Consider the following 17,123-nt stretch of genomic DNA (forward strand, 5'->3'; position numbering starts at 1 on the left):
GCAGGGTGGTGACAGGAAGCCTGTGTTCATTTCCAGTCTGCCGCTGTTTGCCGAGGGCAAAGGTCACATTTGTCACATCCATTTACCCTGACACACAGACCTCTTCCTTTCATGCGGTGCTGTTTTTTCAGTGAACTGTACAGTGCACTGCCGGATAAATGGAGGTGTGTGGCAGCAATTTTCCTCAAAAGCCAACGACATACATCTTGTAAGTTTCCCCAACTTTCCAACAACAGTTAAGTTTCTCAAAACCAAGTCGGAAAGACTGGGGTCAGTCAAGTGGCTTTCCATTTTTTCCTGGCACGGTTAGCATCATTGTTTTTGAAGTTGTGTCAGAGACAGAAAAGGGCAGGGGGGAATTTTGTTCATACTTTGACCCACTAACCTAGTGATCCATGTGCTCCATCATGAAAAATACTCTCCTGGGCCTCTGATAATGTGAAATGAGAAGCTTGTCATATCATCCTCAACCTATGTGCCTGACAAATGTGCATGCAGAAAGGGTGAGAAACATTTTCATACTCCTTCAAGGACTGAAGTTCTTAATTGTTACAGAAAATTACTGTCTATACAGGCAAAAATACAGCCGTTAAATGCCTTTTATTACAATCCACATGTGCTGGTTGCTCCCAAATGGAAAGTGAGATGAGACAAACAGTAATACAGTGATTTCTCAGACCAAACCATGGTACAAAAGGGGGCATCAATATGTACAATATATTTATGTACAAAAAAGCTATTTACACACAGGTATAAAAAAAAATCATACATCTTTGACAACTGTAGTATTACAGAGACAAGACAGGCAACAGTGTATAGTTTTAAATCAGTTTTCAAAAGGCATAAAAGCCTTTCCATCAGGAGTATCCACTCTCTTTTGACCAGTATTTATATATTTTTTTTACTTAGAGGAGAATCATGTTCAGTTCAGAAAATGCTTTTGTCCTTCCTTTTTTCACCACATATACTCATAATATACATTCTCTCTTTTTCATTTCCACACACAGTCACATACAATCACATATGGACATGGCAACAGACTGAGTGTTAAATAAGAATTCATTCATTATTCTCTCTGTTGGAGTTCAGCCTGAAATAGAAATGGAGGTCTAAACACCAATCACATGGCATCATGGGCTGGTAAACAAGTAGCAAGGCTGCATCTGATCCTCTGCGACTCAGTTTGTCCCTTGTCAGTATTTCAGGCACTCCACGGCATGACTTTGAGTCTCCAGATTAATTAATGTCTTACAATCGAGCATCATATGCCGTCTATTTCTCAAAATGACAACGCAGTGAAGACGCAGACTTTGACATTACTCTTAGCAGCCTCCGCTCCTCAGGTGTATGCCATCTTAGCACAAAAGGTTCACAGGACACCCTGTTTTCATTACTGCAATAGTGACGCCACACCAGAACCTGGTAACATTGGCTGAGAGTTCAGAGTTCAAGGGTCAGACCTCCAGTTCCTGGTTGTCTGTGTGGTGAAAGCGGTTCAGCTTCTCCCTCTCTCGGTTTGAAATGTCCAGTTTGGGGGCATGGGCCGGCTTTAGTGCCGGGGAGGGATGTGAAGGGGCTGGGGAAGGCGGTAGGGTTAGTTCAATCTCCTCGTAGCAGCGCGACACTGGGGCAGGAGCTGGTGTGTGCGTTAGTGGTACACTGGGGGGCAAGAGAGGCACAGGACGGTCTACATTTCTGATGAGGTTGACAAACTCCCTCTGGTTGTTGATGCTCTCTTCCTGTGGAACAGCCTGCTGCTTTTTCCTCTTTCGATGGAGGTGAGAGAGGATGAAGGCGCAGGCTGCACAGCCGCAGACTGTCACTAACGCTAAGATGCCAACCAGCACCATGTAGAAACTGACGCCTCCATGTGTGGAGTCTGACATTGCACCTGCAGACATGGAGGTCAGACATACAGAGTTAGACACCGTGATGAGTTGGGATTTCTCCAGACACACACACACACATTAATTCTCTTACCTGGACAGTGGTGGCCAATGCAGGGATTTTTAAGGCTCATACATTCATTTCCATAGTAACCCTCAGGACAGACACACATATACCTGCCCTCTGAGCTGTGACAGGACACCCCCTGCTGGCAGGGGTTGGGATTACATGGGTCTAAAACAATCTGAAATGAAGGAAAAAAACAAAACCATCACACAGTTTAGAGAGTTTAGAAAGGCTGTAAGAAAGGTAGTATAATCATACATTCATTTTGCACACATTTGAAAAAAATGAATAATATTCAAAAACAACAAAAAAACTAATGAATAAAATACTGTAATATTAAGAACAGATAATCTTTTAGTTTGAGTTCAGTTAGAGTGAATATTGAATATTATGCTGGTAAATTATTACTGATGTAACACGGACATTTTTCACACATATGGATTTAAGTCGAAATGTCAGTATTTGTCAAACCTCCATTTCCACGTACAGGATTTTATTGTACCTTATTTGTACTTGTGCTTTTTGTATGAATACATTATTAATACACTATGGTCTGTTCTCTTTCTTTATTACATGTCCAAAATAGTTAACTAACATTCTAAATGGTGGAAGCAAATAACATCCCTCTTTTGCTGTCTTTTAATGTGTTTTGAAATATATATATATATATACACACACACACACACACACACACATACACACACACACACACACATACATACAGTTCCTTTTACTTGTCATACTTATTACCTCCGCCAAGGAGGTTATGTTTTTGCCAGGGTTTGTTTGTCTGTCTGTCTGTCTGTTTGTTTGTCTGTCCGTTAGTGTGCAACATAACTCAAAAAGTTATGGACAGATTTTGATGAAATTTTCAGGGTTTGTTGGAAATGGGATAAGGAAGAAATGATTAAATTTTGGTGGTGATCGGGGGTGGGGGGGCCCACGGGGGGGCCACTGATCAGCCTTGGCGGAGGTCTGCGCTCTCCGAGTGCTTCTAGTTTATTTTATGTCATTAATTGATACGTAATTGAATTAGTCTTTTCCGTATTGGAAGAATTTTAAATCAACAGCTAGAAGTTCTACTTTCAAACAAACAAATAATAACTGTCTATGCTTGACTTGACTCTTGTGCTGTTACTGTAACAAAGTAATTTCCCCATTGTGTGGATCAATAAAGTAAGTCTAAGTCTATTAATAAAAGGATTCTCACCTCACAAAAGGCTCCTGAATGTCCGGAGGGACAGTTGCAGGTTGCAGTTCTTCGGTCCTTCTCTACACATTTTCCACATTCAGACAGGGGGCACTGTCACAAGGACTAGGGCCTCTTGCAGTCTTTCCATGTGAATCCAGGGGACACCAACATCGGGACCCGACATCTGATCCTCATGGAATAGCTAACAAGAGGTGTGAAATAATATGTAGATTGATTTTGTAAAAACACATAAATATGGAGAGCGATGATGATATGAAGTGGTGAAACAGGTCTGACTTATTGTGAAAAAACATTCAGTGTTTGAGAACAGCTTAAGTCCAGCCCTTCTGTAGGGCCCATGGGACCTGAATGGTATTCCATGGTAAGAGACAAATAATTTTTTGATGTAGTTTGAGTTGTGCCACCATTTATAGATATGGTGTTATTAAAAGAAAATTTTACACGCCAAGAAGTTGTGGCAAAGATGGTAAAGAAACATATAGTTTTGTGCTAAACAGCTAATAAACTGTGTTTTTGTTGCATGTGATACACATCAATTTTTACCTTAATCAATTGAGAGCAAGGTGAAAAACGTTTATAAGGGTGAAAATCACTACATTCTTGTGAAGTAGAGACATCTTCAATTACTATGAACAGATCATGGAGAGACACAGTTAAGATGACATCACCTCCATAAGTTTCAGGTGTGTAGTTTTTCTGTTTATGCATTTTCAAAGTCTGATAGATCAGTAATTTTACTATGAACTTGATATTGACTGATTTTTTTCACTTGTAACTTTATCTTTTAAATTTAAAAACATCATATGTTGAAATGATGGTACAAATTAAACATGATAAAAAAAATATTATTTTTTGCAATTGACTGTAATGCATTATTTTCCAAAAATAAGGTCCAATGAGGCAGAAGTGGAAAGGTCAGACTCTCTACACTGTAAATAATTCAGGTTTTAGTTCTTAAAAAGACCTGAAATACCTAGGCTGAATTATAGTTTCATTTAAACCTTTGTTTTTAAATTATTTTACATTTTCCTTAGCTGATAAAGGAATAATATGAATGATGTAAAAGAGCGTGAGAGGAACCAGACATGTCAACACTGTGACTGATATGCACAGATGACAGGCAAATTAGACACAGAACGAGTACAACCAGGACTCTCACCTCACAGCGTCCACCGTTCAGACACAAATCATGACAGCTGCTGTTCCCTAGAACGCAAACAAATCATACATTGTTATGTCTTTCAGAGATATGTTTATGCCAAGGAAAAAACACATTGATAGTAAGGACTAATGGGGATATACTGATCATGAGTCATGAGATCATGAGAACTGACTGCATGTTACACTGTCCCTGTAACAAATTGGCAGGAGATAATGATTAAAAACAGCACCGCACACATGTGTGATTTAGTGAATTTCACTGATATCCTGTAGAAGGAGAACTACAGTTTTAACACTTTCCTTTCCTTTCCTTTCCTACTCACTGATGTCACAGTTCGGTCCTGTCCATCCAGGAATACAGTCACACAGGTATCCACCGATCAGGTTTCGGCAAGACCGGGCGTGGACACATATATTCCGTTCACATTCGTTGGTGTCTAAAAGAGAATAAGGACAGAAATTGAAAGAAGAAACCACCACTTATTTTGAGTTTGACCTCTTTCATGTTACTATATCTTTCAAACCATTTAGAGCAGTTTATTAGAATGATCTTTTCTCCATTCAATGGACAATAGTGTTCATTGACACCTCACTCAGAGAGTGAATCAATGTGAAAACAAGGCCTTTGAATACAGTCAGATCTGAATAGAACACTCGCTCAATAAGGGGACACATTGCATTTAAATCAACAAGTGAAAGATAAAATCACCTCTGAAAGCACTTTTGTTTACATCAATAGTTTAGTTGATGAGATAAAGCGGCATTAGTTACTGAAATTAATGTGAAAAACAACAAGAGTCATGTTTTTTAATTGAAGACCAGACATCCTGAGTACTTGTCTGCCAATATTGAAGTGACTAGTGTTTTTTATAATCTGATTTTTGATGTTTTATAGACAGACGCAGCATAGGTTTAGGTTAGTCTGGAATAGTCAGACCTATCCCCAACACTTCTATAGCACTGTTAAACCACTAGCAAGAGGTCTGACTGTCATTTTGGAATAATATTAAAAGGTCTTAGGATTGTTTGGCAAATTTGTTGGAGATGATTTTACCTAAATTTCAGAAACAGGACCACACCTCAAACACTTCCTGTCACATACCGATAAATGCCCACCTGCCCCACACACCTGTTAGGGTTTGTTGTTATTTCCGTGCCCCACCCTCCCTGTTCTCTCCATCATCCTCTTTTAGGGAACAAAAGATCAACTGAGCCTGGAATCTTTAGCAGAGGTAAATAAAAGCTTATTTGAGGTTGTGGTCGTTGCTTGTGAATATATCTTTATTGTTAAGTGCAGGATGCAGTAACATTGTCTTTGGAAAGTTGTACAGGGGAGAAGTTGTTTTTGGTTGAACGTCTGCGCATAGGAAAGTGAGCTGTGGTGATAAAATAACTCTCTGCAAAAGAAAACACCACATTTTGTTTGTGTTACTATGTCAATGCCATTTTTAGTGTGTGGTTGCGGCTCGGAGGTTTTAGTGTTGTCACATAGCAAGGGGCAGGTTTATTCCCACTGAGTACATCCTTTGAGCCAGACTAGTCTAGGTAGCCTATCATAAGCAACATGTGTTTAAACCCAGATCAAGTAAAGTGCTGGGAACCAAGCATGGTTTGAAGTTAAGTAGGACTTTATTAAGCCCCTTGGAAAGAATTTCTGCTCCTCATGCTCTTCATTTTGAAGTCACGGGACAGTAACGGTCTATTTCTAATGACTAACATACATGTTCTGAAGGGAAGGGGGAAACATGTGAACACAGGTTGTCTATATAGCTGTCATAATCAGGACTGTTGGAGGCTTAAACACAGATTCTAAAAATTTAAAGACTAATTTTGACAGAATATATTCAAGCCAAACCTTGCCATTATGACTATGTTAATTAAATTACTCAGCCATGCCTCTGTCTAAGACACCCACATCCCATAAAACAGTCTAATCCTGTATTTTTCTCACTGCTCCCACTGAGCCTGAACATCTTTAGCCACAAGTTAAACCAAAGTTAAATTACATTTTGAAGTGGATGTTTGAATTAAACTGTGAAGTAGAGAATTACTGGGCAGAAGCCAGTAGAAACAAGGATTTCTCTGCTCAATATTTTGTTTACACATGCACAGTACATCCAAAGTCATGCCTTGTAGCATCGTCTTAGATCTTGTTTGTTTTTAGTACTGCTTCTTATTAAGTTTATGTGTGAATGTTTCTGCCTCTGTCATTCAGGAAGCCAGGAACCCCTGAGGGCCTAGCTCTGGCAAGATGAGAAGGTTTAGAGAGAAACTGTAAATGAATAAAGAGGAAGTAGTCAGTCATTTACAGGTAATCTAAGCCTGCGTCCATCAGTGAGGGGCCCTTTACAGTATAGTACCACTGGTGTGTATATGAGTGTGTGAGTTAGGGTGTTATCTGTGGGAACAGCCTGAGGAATCTGCTGGAAATGGGAGGAAAAGTGGGGCCAGAAGTCAACTAATAAAATGAGAAACTGATAGAAAGTATAATTGCCTTTCACCATTTGGGCCTCTACGGATGCTCTGCCAATCGGCTCAGACTATAAACACTTTTATCACATGTGTTTGAACACTGTGTATGTGTGTGTTATACTGTGAGCTACTGGCTTGTGATGTGGAACTGTGGGGGATTACCAAATGTCAGAGTGACATATCACTATAACACAGAGGAGCAGGAGAGGCTGTCATCCTGAAATATGTCTCAGTTCTTACTTCATAACCCCAAGCCTCTGTATATACAGTATGTGTGTGAGATACTTGATACATACGATATTCCCTCTGCTGTACACACCTTCCCTCTGGGAGAACACTCGTCAATATGAGCGAATGCAGCCCACAGAGACGTGATGCTGCATTTAGAGAATACTGATTTGGGATGAGTTAATGGGAAAATTAATATGCTGTTGGCTTTTTCTGCTTAGTAAATGCTTGCTTTAAAAGCAGATATTTCTGAATGTTGAATTTCAAATTCAACAGGAAATTATATTTTGATTGTTTGCAGCTTAAATATATATTTTTTTATTTGAGAATCAGTGTTTGATCCTTTCAGTGGATTACTTTGAAGATGAATATATCAGAATTGCCCATTAAAAGGCATCTGCAAAAAACCATAAAGGTGAAAAGCAATTATTATTACAATATGTGCAGCAGAGAAGCACTCAAGTTGAACTCGACATTATCTATAGTATTTTTGTGTGGTTCATCTTATAATTTATAAAATACCTCTACATATAAATTATGCCGGTCATACTGAGTGGAAAGCAAACAGCTGATGACATGTCAAGGTACCAATGTGTAAGCTTCATGCATTTGACACAAAAAATATAATAATGTAAAACACAACCCACAGTACAAACAGACTCCATGTACCAATGAAAAGTAATGTTTATGAGTTTAACAAAGTCAGTGCATTTGGGAAAAAAGGCTTTCTGCAAATACTCTTGGCTGTTGCACCAACTCTATAATGTCTTGCTTAGGGCAGTTTCCTGAATTCATACATATGGAGATTTGAGAAATGCCTACAGTTAAAAATTTTTTGAAATGTGGGTAAACTTGTAAATATTTAAGGACCGGGATCTGCTATTATCCATGTTCCCCCTTTCTTTCTTCTTCTTAATATAGCTTAAATACTATGTAAATACACAATTACTTAAATAGTTTGCATAAATTTGTGGTGTAGTGATGAGAAACAATTAATACTGATACTGACCAAGCCAGTCTATCCTCTGTTCTTTCACAGTTAAAGATACTGCCACAGTACAATTTAGGCCCTGCAAAATGTAAAAATACTTGCAGGAGCAGACAGGGTGTATTTTTTTTGGCCTTACATGTAACCACACCCATATGTGCTCAGTATAGTGTTAATGTTATTATGTACCTAATGCTTTGTCAAAATTCTGAAATGTTCTTCCTATAAAGCCTGTCTTTGACTTTGAATATTAAATACTGATTATGAGCTACATGTTGAATGATTATTCAAAGCCAGTGAACCTTTTGCTGCTATAATGACCCACTGACCGAGCTGGCACGTTCTGCCGGTCCATCCAGGCGGACAGAGGCAGAGGTATCCTCCAGGAGCCTCCTCACATGTTGCACCACGCCCACACGGACTCCGATCACACTGCCTCACCGCTGTGGAGAGAGACAGGGGGCACATGAACTACTGAGCTGTGTAATAGGAATGTGTATGAATATTAAAGACTGTGCATGTGTGTGTCAGTGTGTCAACGTGTGGACGTGTGTGTGTGTGTGTGATGTGAACTGTAGCATTGGTATGCGGATGCTTTGGCAGCGTGTGTTTTCATTCATTTTTCTGCTGCTCTGGTTCCTGTGCAAACAGTGATAAATACAATCATCTGCTGCACAGAGAATTCTGACACCTTAAACCTTTTCCCAAAGTGTGTGTGTGTGTGTGTGTGTGGGGGGGGGGGTGTACATTTGAATAAGGGGGGAAATGATGGGAGTGAAGAGAGGAACAGGGGATAAAACAGAAATAGAAAAATTGAGCTGCCATGCCTGGTTCCACTTTCCTGAAGAGGCATTAAAAGCAGATAAAGAAATGAAGGGTATCTCTGTGAAGAACGTGCAGAAAGGAAGCTCCAGTAGATAGTCACAAATAGAAGGAAACCCTTCGTTTAGGGGTTAACCATGCATATCTTCCAAATACGCATGGCATATTTGTGTGGTTGTAGCATCCTAACTTTTCCCATGCATAACTCTGTGGTGTACATCTTTCACTTCAGAGCTCTCTGTCTCTCTCATAACCTTTTTTCATTTACCTAACCTTTGCAGAACAACCATTTCCATCCTCCTGACCCTTACTCCAGCTCCAACCCTGCATAATAATAATCTAGCCGAGCTGGCAGCACGTCTTCCAAAACTATACAGAGAATTCATAACAAACAAAGGACCCTTTAATTAATATCGGTTATATATAAATCTAGCCTGCAAGCAGAGCTGTGTTGTGGTTATGGTTGTCATTCCCTGCAAGCCTGACAATCTTCTCACTGTGTATTCCCTGGAGAACCTTCACAACATATACAGAGACAGAGATAGACTGCCCGCCTCTGACTGTTAATCAAACGACAAACAAATAACAGAGTAATTCCAGCCAGAGCAAATATAAACTGCTTTTTATTCCTCTGTTTGTCTTCCTTTTGTTCTCTCTCTGTGTGAATAAAATGCCTCTGGTTGGGGTGTTACATGCCAGTGATGGACCTGCAGAGCTGTTTATCCGAGGTGAAAGCAGAGGATGTGGAACGCTTTTTATTTACACACACAGCTCTAACAGAGCATAACCTGAGTGATCCAATCTCACCTGCAGATATTCATATAAACACTGCACAGGAGCTTGAGCCTCCAGTACACAATAGATTTATACAGAGACTGACCACATGACTGAGTGTAAAACAGACTGCTGCCATGGCTCACGTGTTAACTATGCAGCCAGTTGTCCACGTTTTAAACCAGGAAAGTAGAAAATCTTGCTATATTTGCAGATCAGTAAGGTTGATTAAAATGCTCCCTTATGTATTTGTGCTTTATTTTTTTGTAACTGAACATGCTTGCCCATATTTTTTTACAGCATATTAACCTCTTGAATATGCTGCAGCTACTATTTAAAGTTTCATCTGGAGTCAGGCACTGAATTAAATTATTGCAATGAAATAGCATGTGGCTCTTTTGTTGGTTGGGTTTGGTTGGTGGAGAAGGGTTCCATATGAACAGCAGTTGAGTATGGACAGTCTTTCAGTCCGGATCCACTTTACTGTGGTCCATAGTAACATTGTGTAGGTTGTTTGGTGGTTTTGTTGGCTGGTTTTGTTTTGATTTCACTGTCTACATGTTTGAAATAAAGATTTCAAATCAAATCAAATCTATATAATGACTTTTCATCTCTGTGCACTGTTGTCTTGCCATTTGTCTAAAGTCACTCACAACATCAAAAAGCAGATGCTTATGGGCTAGATGGCCAAGAAACAAGAATATTTGGCAGGAATTTGGCAACCAAGACTCTTAGATCTTTACCCTGATTAGAGAATCTAATTTTACATAATAACAGCTGTTGATGGATGATAATCCCAAAGTTTCCAAAACATATCAAATAATCCATGCATCTTGGGGAATGATTTAAAAAAAAAAAAAAACAATTTCCATAAAAATCTAAAAGCCTAAAGGTTGGAATTCAGAGCTCTGATAATCATCAAGGTACTAGAGACAAAAGAAAGAAGAAAACAGGACTTTATAGAGCTAAAACATCAGATTACTGCACCAACAACAACTGTAATCACTGTAAACCAACTGAGTGTAATTGTGTGGAAAGTGTGGGAGCAGTTGGCAGTATATTACAGTAAACACCAAGTCGCCAGTGTGTCCTCTACAATGCAAAATATGATCAAAGTGGTAATCTAGAAATGAATATCAGAGGCATAGTGGCTCCTCTGCGGTGCAATGCAAAGTCAGAATAAACTAAATAGATGTCCACACATCTCGGGCCAGACATGGTCTTTTACAAGCAGCTGAATCTGGAATGTTATCATTGTCAAACTAGACACAGTGTAGCATTGCATAACATCAGAAAAAGCGTTCAGGCTCACACACCAGCACCAAAAATAATGTGTCTTTCTTAATACAAGTCTGTATCATGTTTCATATTTAGCAACAGCCTTAATTTCTTGTAAAGACCAAGAAAATTAAAAAAAAAAAAAAATCACAAAGAAACTGGATTTTACTGCACATGTGCTCATGATATAAGGCTATGCCTAAGACAACCACAGCATCAAACACAAGACAGTTAACCCTTCACTCACTGCTGTCTATAAGTACAAATCTAATGACCTGAGCCATCTGTCTTTGTTAAATCAATAGAGTAGATCAGAGATGCTCCATCTTAGTCTGTAGCTCTCCATGGCATGCAAATACACGCATTAATGAATGCACACACACACACAGGGGCAGACAGAGGGCGAGACAGATCACTGATTGCTGTTGATACTGTTTGTGTTTGGGTTAATTTAGCTTCCTCTGGCCAATTGATTGGACTCACTTACTGGCTTTGATCCAATAACAACCAATCACAGACAATTTCACAGGGATCAGACCCCTCATCCTAACCATGTGTGCAGCAGATTACTCTTGTATATTCCAGAATTATCGCCACACTTTTGGTACCAGTAGCAATAACTCTCACGTTCTGCACAGGTGAGTCCAGTCCAGTTGTCAGTGCAGGTGCAGCTGAAGCCCGTTGGGTCCTCCACACATGTCGCTCCATTCATACACGGGGATGACAAACAAGCATGTTCGACTGATGAGAAGAGAGGAAAGAGACAGAGGAGGTGGAGATAAGGGAGACAAAGGGGAGAATGAGTGTGAATATAACTTTCATTATATGTTATACACTGTCACTGTACGGTAGTCAAATAAAGGGGGGCATTCTTGTGTCCCAGCAGCCAAACTCACCATTTTCACAGTTGCGTCCCTTGAAACCTTCCTGACACTCACACTGGTACTCGTTTGGCTCTGTGTTGGTGCAGGTCCCTCCGTTCTTACAGGGCTGATGGGTACCACAATAGTTGAGATCTGACACACAGAAAGAACTTTGATTTTATTATTTGCATCAGATAAAATAGGACAAAGATGATTCAGATGAATGTCGGATCAGTTTAGTCTGATTTTGTCTGTTTCAGGACAGCACACTCACACACAGACACACACTGTGCAGAGGGCAAAGTGTATCCAGGTTGTGTCTGTGTGCTGACTATGCAGGCCAGTAGCCGCAGGGTCTGTTTTCTCCAGTGTTACGGCTGATTAAGGCTTTGCTTCCTCTAATGATCTCCTCTGTGCCCACAGTCTCTTTGTCTCACCACAGCTTTTTACAGAGCCTTTCTGAACGCACAGAAGCAGCTCAGGACCCCACCTAGCTGAGAGCAACCAGCCCAGCCCTGCTCACATTCACCTTACCCAAGGCTATCGCCTTTCCTCTGCACAATAATCTGTCCCATGGGCACTGGTTTGTCTCCCCGATCCCAGCTCCCACACTGGGACAGAAGCAGGAGGTGGGGGATCCCATGCTGGGATAATGTGAAGGAACTTTTTTATGGTGTGGTGGGAAAACTTAAAGAAGGCCTGAGGGAGATGCATCTTATCTCGCACAGATCAGTATGCCATGCCTGAGATGGTGTTTGAACAACCACACCTCACAAACTAACAGACTGCATGCACACAACGGTCCCCCTTCTAACTGATCTAAGATTATTATGCCAGCACAGTCCACTGCAAAAATGTTATCTTTATGAGCACTGCCATATATTCCTTAAGATTAACTGTGGTAAATTTTCAGAGATCATAAAAGTTAGTTTTAAAGTGCTTTTGCCCACTGAATTATTAATTTTAACTATCAATAAAAAATATTCCATTTTTATTGCTGTAGTGAGATTTTTGTTATATACTCATAATAATCAGTGTGTCTCGCAGGTTTTGTTTAACTGAGCTGTAGGTATAGCACATAACAATGAGAATAAGAGCCCATATGTCTGACCTTTGTCACAGAGGAGTCCGCCCCAGTTGACGTCACACACACACTGCCAAGGCTCGGTGCAGCTCCCGTACATGCAGCCAGGAAACGTCAAACACTTATCACACAGAGCCCCCATCCAGCCGTAATGACACCTGGAGACAACAAGAGCAGAGACGTTGGAAAACAAATGCCGTGCAACGTATTTAGCTCCATTACAGACTATGCAAATGTGTTGATGTGTGCATATTTACACAACTGCAAATGGAAGCTGTTTGACCTTGTTCAGTCAGTGAGTCAGCTCCATTTTAATAACACTTCATAATAAGGGTGTAAATCATATATTTATACATAGTAACTAATGCATGACTTGAGATGATTTATTTACTGTGAAGTAACTAACATTCCCTAATCAATGATCAAGTAATTGTGACATAATCACATAAAACCACAGTCACTTAATCATTAGTTCATGTTGAGCAACACATCTTGCATTAATTCATTAAATCATCATGAGTCATGCATTTACTAAACATTAGTTCAGTATATGATTTCTACCCTTTTCATTAAGTGCTGCCTCAGTTTTAATATCCCAGATTTATAATATATTAATGTTTTATTACTTGCATTTGTTCTGTTTCTGTTACAACTATTGTGGAAAAATCCACGCACTTCATTAATGGCATCATTTCTCAGGCTAGGTTTAGCTTCAGCAGTTTTATACATGAAATGTATTTTTTTTACATTAATAATGACAAGGCAGGATAACAAACACATCCATTTCTGCCTTGATTTTTATGACTTTAGGATCACCCAAAAAAGGGGCTCATCTGTTAATAACTAAAATAAAAGAAGTCTTGAGAAAATGTTTAGGAAATGACAGGATGTTTCATGTTACTGTTTCTTGCTTCCTTCTAAATTTCCATTTGTGTGACCGCATTAATGGATTAGACCTGCTTCACACTGCACCTTTTATAATGTGACCAGTACAGGAACATGATGAAACAGGATGTCACAATGAATATTTAAAAACGTCTCTGTGACTTACTTGCATTCTCCAGGTTCTGTACAAAAGCCATGGGCCTGGTTACACCCCTGCTTACACACCGCTGTGAAGACAACACACACAGCCATTAAAGACCAGAAAACAGTAACTATAAGTGATGCTCAGTTTGCTGTGGTGTTACTGAGCGTGGAAACCTGCAATTTAAAACAACACCAGATATCACAGGATACACAAAACAAACTGCACGATAACACTGATGATGTAGAAAAGATCATCCATCCTGTCACCCAGATGAAACCTCAACAAAGTCAACAGGATGCTGCAATTATCTAAACTCAATTATTCATTCGTTATTGAAGAGCAAAACTCCCTGAACTTTCGTCTGGTCAGTAACCTGCAGGGGGTAACAGAGGGACATTGGCTAATTTTTCAGACTTCCTGCTTGTCTACAGTCCAATCAGTAACCTGCTGAGGAGGAAGTCAGATGAAGTGAGATGGGGCGGAGTGGGCAGGGCTGCAGGATGTCCTTAAACGAGATGCATGTCCTTCAGGGTTCCCATGGTTTCCACTCTGGTTTCCTCGGTTCTTTTTTACCATTGCAGCACGATGGCAGCGCTCCGAGGCCACAGTGCAAGGTCATCCAGCTGATGAGTCATGGACTAATGGAGAATCTCTGCCCAGTGAAGTTTAATGAAGCTTAGTTACTGATACTGGAATGGGTCAGGCTGTAAATAATCTCTTTTTGATAACAACAGGAATACCATCCAAGAGTTTATACTCTAGTTAGTCTGGAAAGTCCCGAATCCCAGTAACCATAAAAAGTGCATAAGAGGTTAAGAACAGGGAAGTCTTTCAGGAAGCTAGAGGTAAAACTGAGCTTAACCCATAAAGACCCAAACATCCACCGTCGACCAAAAGCATCTACTGATCTGAACTCTTTAATACCTGTTGATCCACTAATCCTATCAATCCATGTAAACAACTGGTGTAAAATACAGTTTGTCATCTTTTCATGGTCATCAGATATGACCCATTCGGATGTTCAGAGGCTCCGTATTGAACATGGAAACACTGTCATCTTCTACAACTTTCATTCACCAGTAAAGCCCATGGAGTTTGATCAATGACAGTGGATGGACACATTCGTTTTATGTTCAGTTATTGATATCTTTGCTGAAAAAGTCTGAGTTTTTTTTTTTCAGTTTTCTTTGTTTCGGATATAATAACCCTCAACTTTAATCTGACCTTTTATGAACATCTACATGATCAGTAAATTAAATATAAGAAAATACTTGATTTTCACAGGAAAATTTGCAAATACAGAGGATAATATTACAATAAATCATGATAAATCACTTAAGAAAGGTTAAATAAAGAGAAAAACTCATTTGGGATCTGCCAGAAAAGTCACACTTTTTCTTTATGGGTTAAAAAGTAGTTTTTGGGGACATCCAACTTCCCACAATATACTTTATTTAAAGTCCAGTAAACTGCCATTTTATGTCATAAAGAATATCATGAAAATATTGAAACAATTGGTGTACCAGGGATGATGTGTTTAATATTACGATAAAACTGTCCTGTTTCAGTACAGTTGTACTAAACACTGTACTAACAGTAGACCTAAACACTGCTGAACCTTTTCAAGGAGTCTCAACATAGGCCTGCGTTTCTGGAAATAATCAAGAAACCACTGGTTTTAGGATTTATATGTACTTGTTAGTGTAAATTTAACAGTTTTTGTTTATTGTGGAAACTGCTAGTTTATACCAAACTCCAGTGAAAATATTGTCATGTACAACATTTGTTTGGATAACATCAAAACTGGTCATAATAACAAAAAGGAACTTTCATACCTCAAATAATACCAAGAAAACAGCTTTGTATTCATTACACTGCTAAAATTTAACTTGGGGGGACTTCAGATATCAGTTGAATAGTTGAAAATGATTTCATGTCTTTCACATTGTTGGATATTTTATGCCACTCCTGGAGCAAAATATAAGCATCTTGGCTACATGTTTGTTGAGCTTTCGGTCATCCATTGTCCAGAGGTTTTCATAGAGTTCAGGTCTGGAAATATGGTGCAGTTTCTTAATAATTTTTCCAGAGTTGTAGCTTTAATAAACTGTTATGAGGTGTCAGCTCTTCAGCATTACTTAGATTTCAGAGTGACAAAGAAAAACAAGATGAACAATAAAGCTCACATGAATTAGAGGTTGTTTTCTTAAAATGAAAAGATTTTCATGAACTCTGACCTTCTTTGCATTCTGGTCCAGTCCAGCCATCCATGCAGACTTTGGAGCCGCTGGGGTCACAGTTGAAGTGGCCAAAGAAGTCGTCCCGGGCTCTGCAGAACTTGTTGCAGAATGGTCCGTAGTAGTTTGAGTCGCAGCGAAAGCGCAGTCGATACTCCAGACTAAGAATCCGTCCGTGGTGACGGTAAACTTGCCACTGTTCACCAGGGTTCAGCATAGAGGAGAGGAGGACGCGCTCGATCAGCTGACCTGAGAGAAGGTCCACAATGGAACAAAGGAAGAAACAAACACAAAATGTGTGTTATTTTTTTATATTAGACAACATGATTCATTAACTCAGATCATTTAAAAAGTTCATTTTGTGTGTGGAAAATGTGCAGACCACACACTTTGGTTACATATTTGTATATGACTTACTAAATATCAGACATCTGAAGTGACATAAAAGTCAAATGTCCTCATTTTGAATTGTTTTTGTTCCTTTCTGGCATTTAGCGTTTATCATATGCATCACATTTTCAATAACAGCCCCAAGACTGTCAATGGAAAGCTCTACCTGCATCTATTGTTTGGAAATATCAACACATTATCAAAGATTTATGACCCTTCATAAATTTAATTGTAAAGCATCACAAAATTATTACAAAGTTAGCATAGCTGTCTTGTGTTGAAACCATATGTAATATTTAAGTGTGGTTATTAGTATTTCCATGCATAAGCAACCCAGCCAAAAACACACACACAAAAAAAACACCTCACCACCTGAATTTAACAAAGAGCAAAGAGATAAGAGATGAGAGCCTTCCACTGGATAATCACTGCAGTGATGAATATGTTTCAGGTGCGACACATTTTTTAACTTTAACTGATGCAACAAGTAGTTTGTCATTTCTTAAACAACCATCAGTTTGATAGAGAGCAAATAGATTGGACTGTTCAAAGGAACTAGGTCATGAGGTCTGATGAGTCCAGATGGATCCTGTTTCAGAGTGATGGGTGCATCAGGGTGAGAAGACAGGT

The 17,123-nt window shown here is 39.4% G+C and overlaps 1 protein-coding gene across 1 annotated transcript in view; it reads right to left on the bottom strand.

Annotated features, from left to right (window-relative positions):
- Positions 1–581: 581 nt before the first annotated feature.
- LOC115432197 (protein jagged-1b) overlaps positions 582–17,123 on the bottom strand; it is a 48,050-nt gene continuing 31,508 nt past the window's right edge. Inside the window, exons 4-14 of the mRNA XM_030153070.1 lie at positions 16,104–16,352; positions 13,888–13,948; positions 12,864–12,994; positions 11,786–11,905; positions 11,517–11,630; positions 8,345–8,458; positions 4,651–4,764; positions 4,326–4,372; positions 3,164–3,335; positions 1,981–2,131; positions 582–1,891 (exon numbers count right to left, since the gene is read on the bottom strand). Coding sequence (XP_030008930.1) covers positions 3,243–3,335; positions 4,326–4,372; positions 4,651–4,764; positions 8,345–8,458; positions 11,517–11,630; positions 11,786–11,905; positions 12,864–12,994; positions 13,888–13,948; positions 16,104–16,352 — 1,043 coding nt within the window. The 3' untranslated portion in view covers positions 582–1,891; positions 1,981–2,131; positions 3,164–3,242. The remainder of the gene's footprint in view (positions 1,892–1,980; positions 2,132–3,163; positions 3,336–4,325; positions 4,373–4,650; positions 4,765–8,344; positions 8,459–11,516; positions 11,631–11,785; positions 11,906–12,863; positions 12,995–13,887; positions 13,949–16,103; positions 16,353–17,123) is intronic.

This window comes from Sphaeramia orbicularis, chromosome 13 (genome assembly GCF_902148855.1).
Source record: "Sphaeramia orbicularis chromosome 13, fSphaOr1.1, whole genome shotgun sequence".
Taxonomy (NCBI): Eukaryota; Metazoa; Chordata; class Actinopteri; order Kurtiformes; family Apogonidae; genus Sphaeramia; species Sphaeramia orbicularis.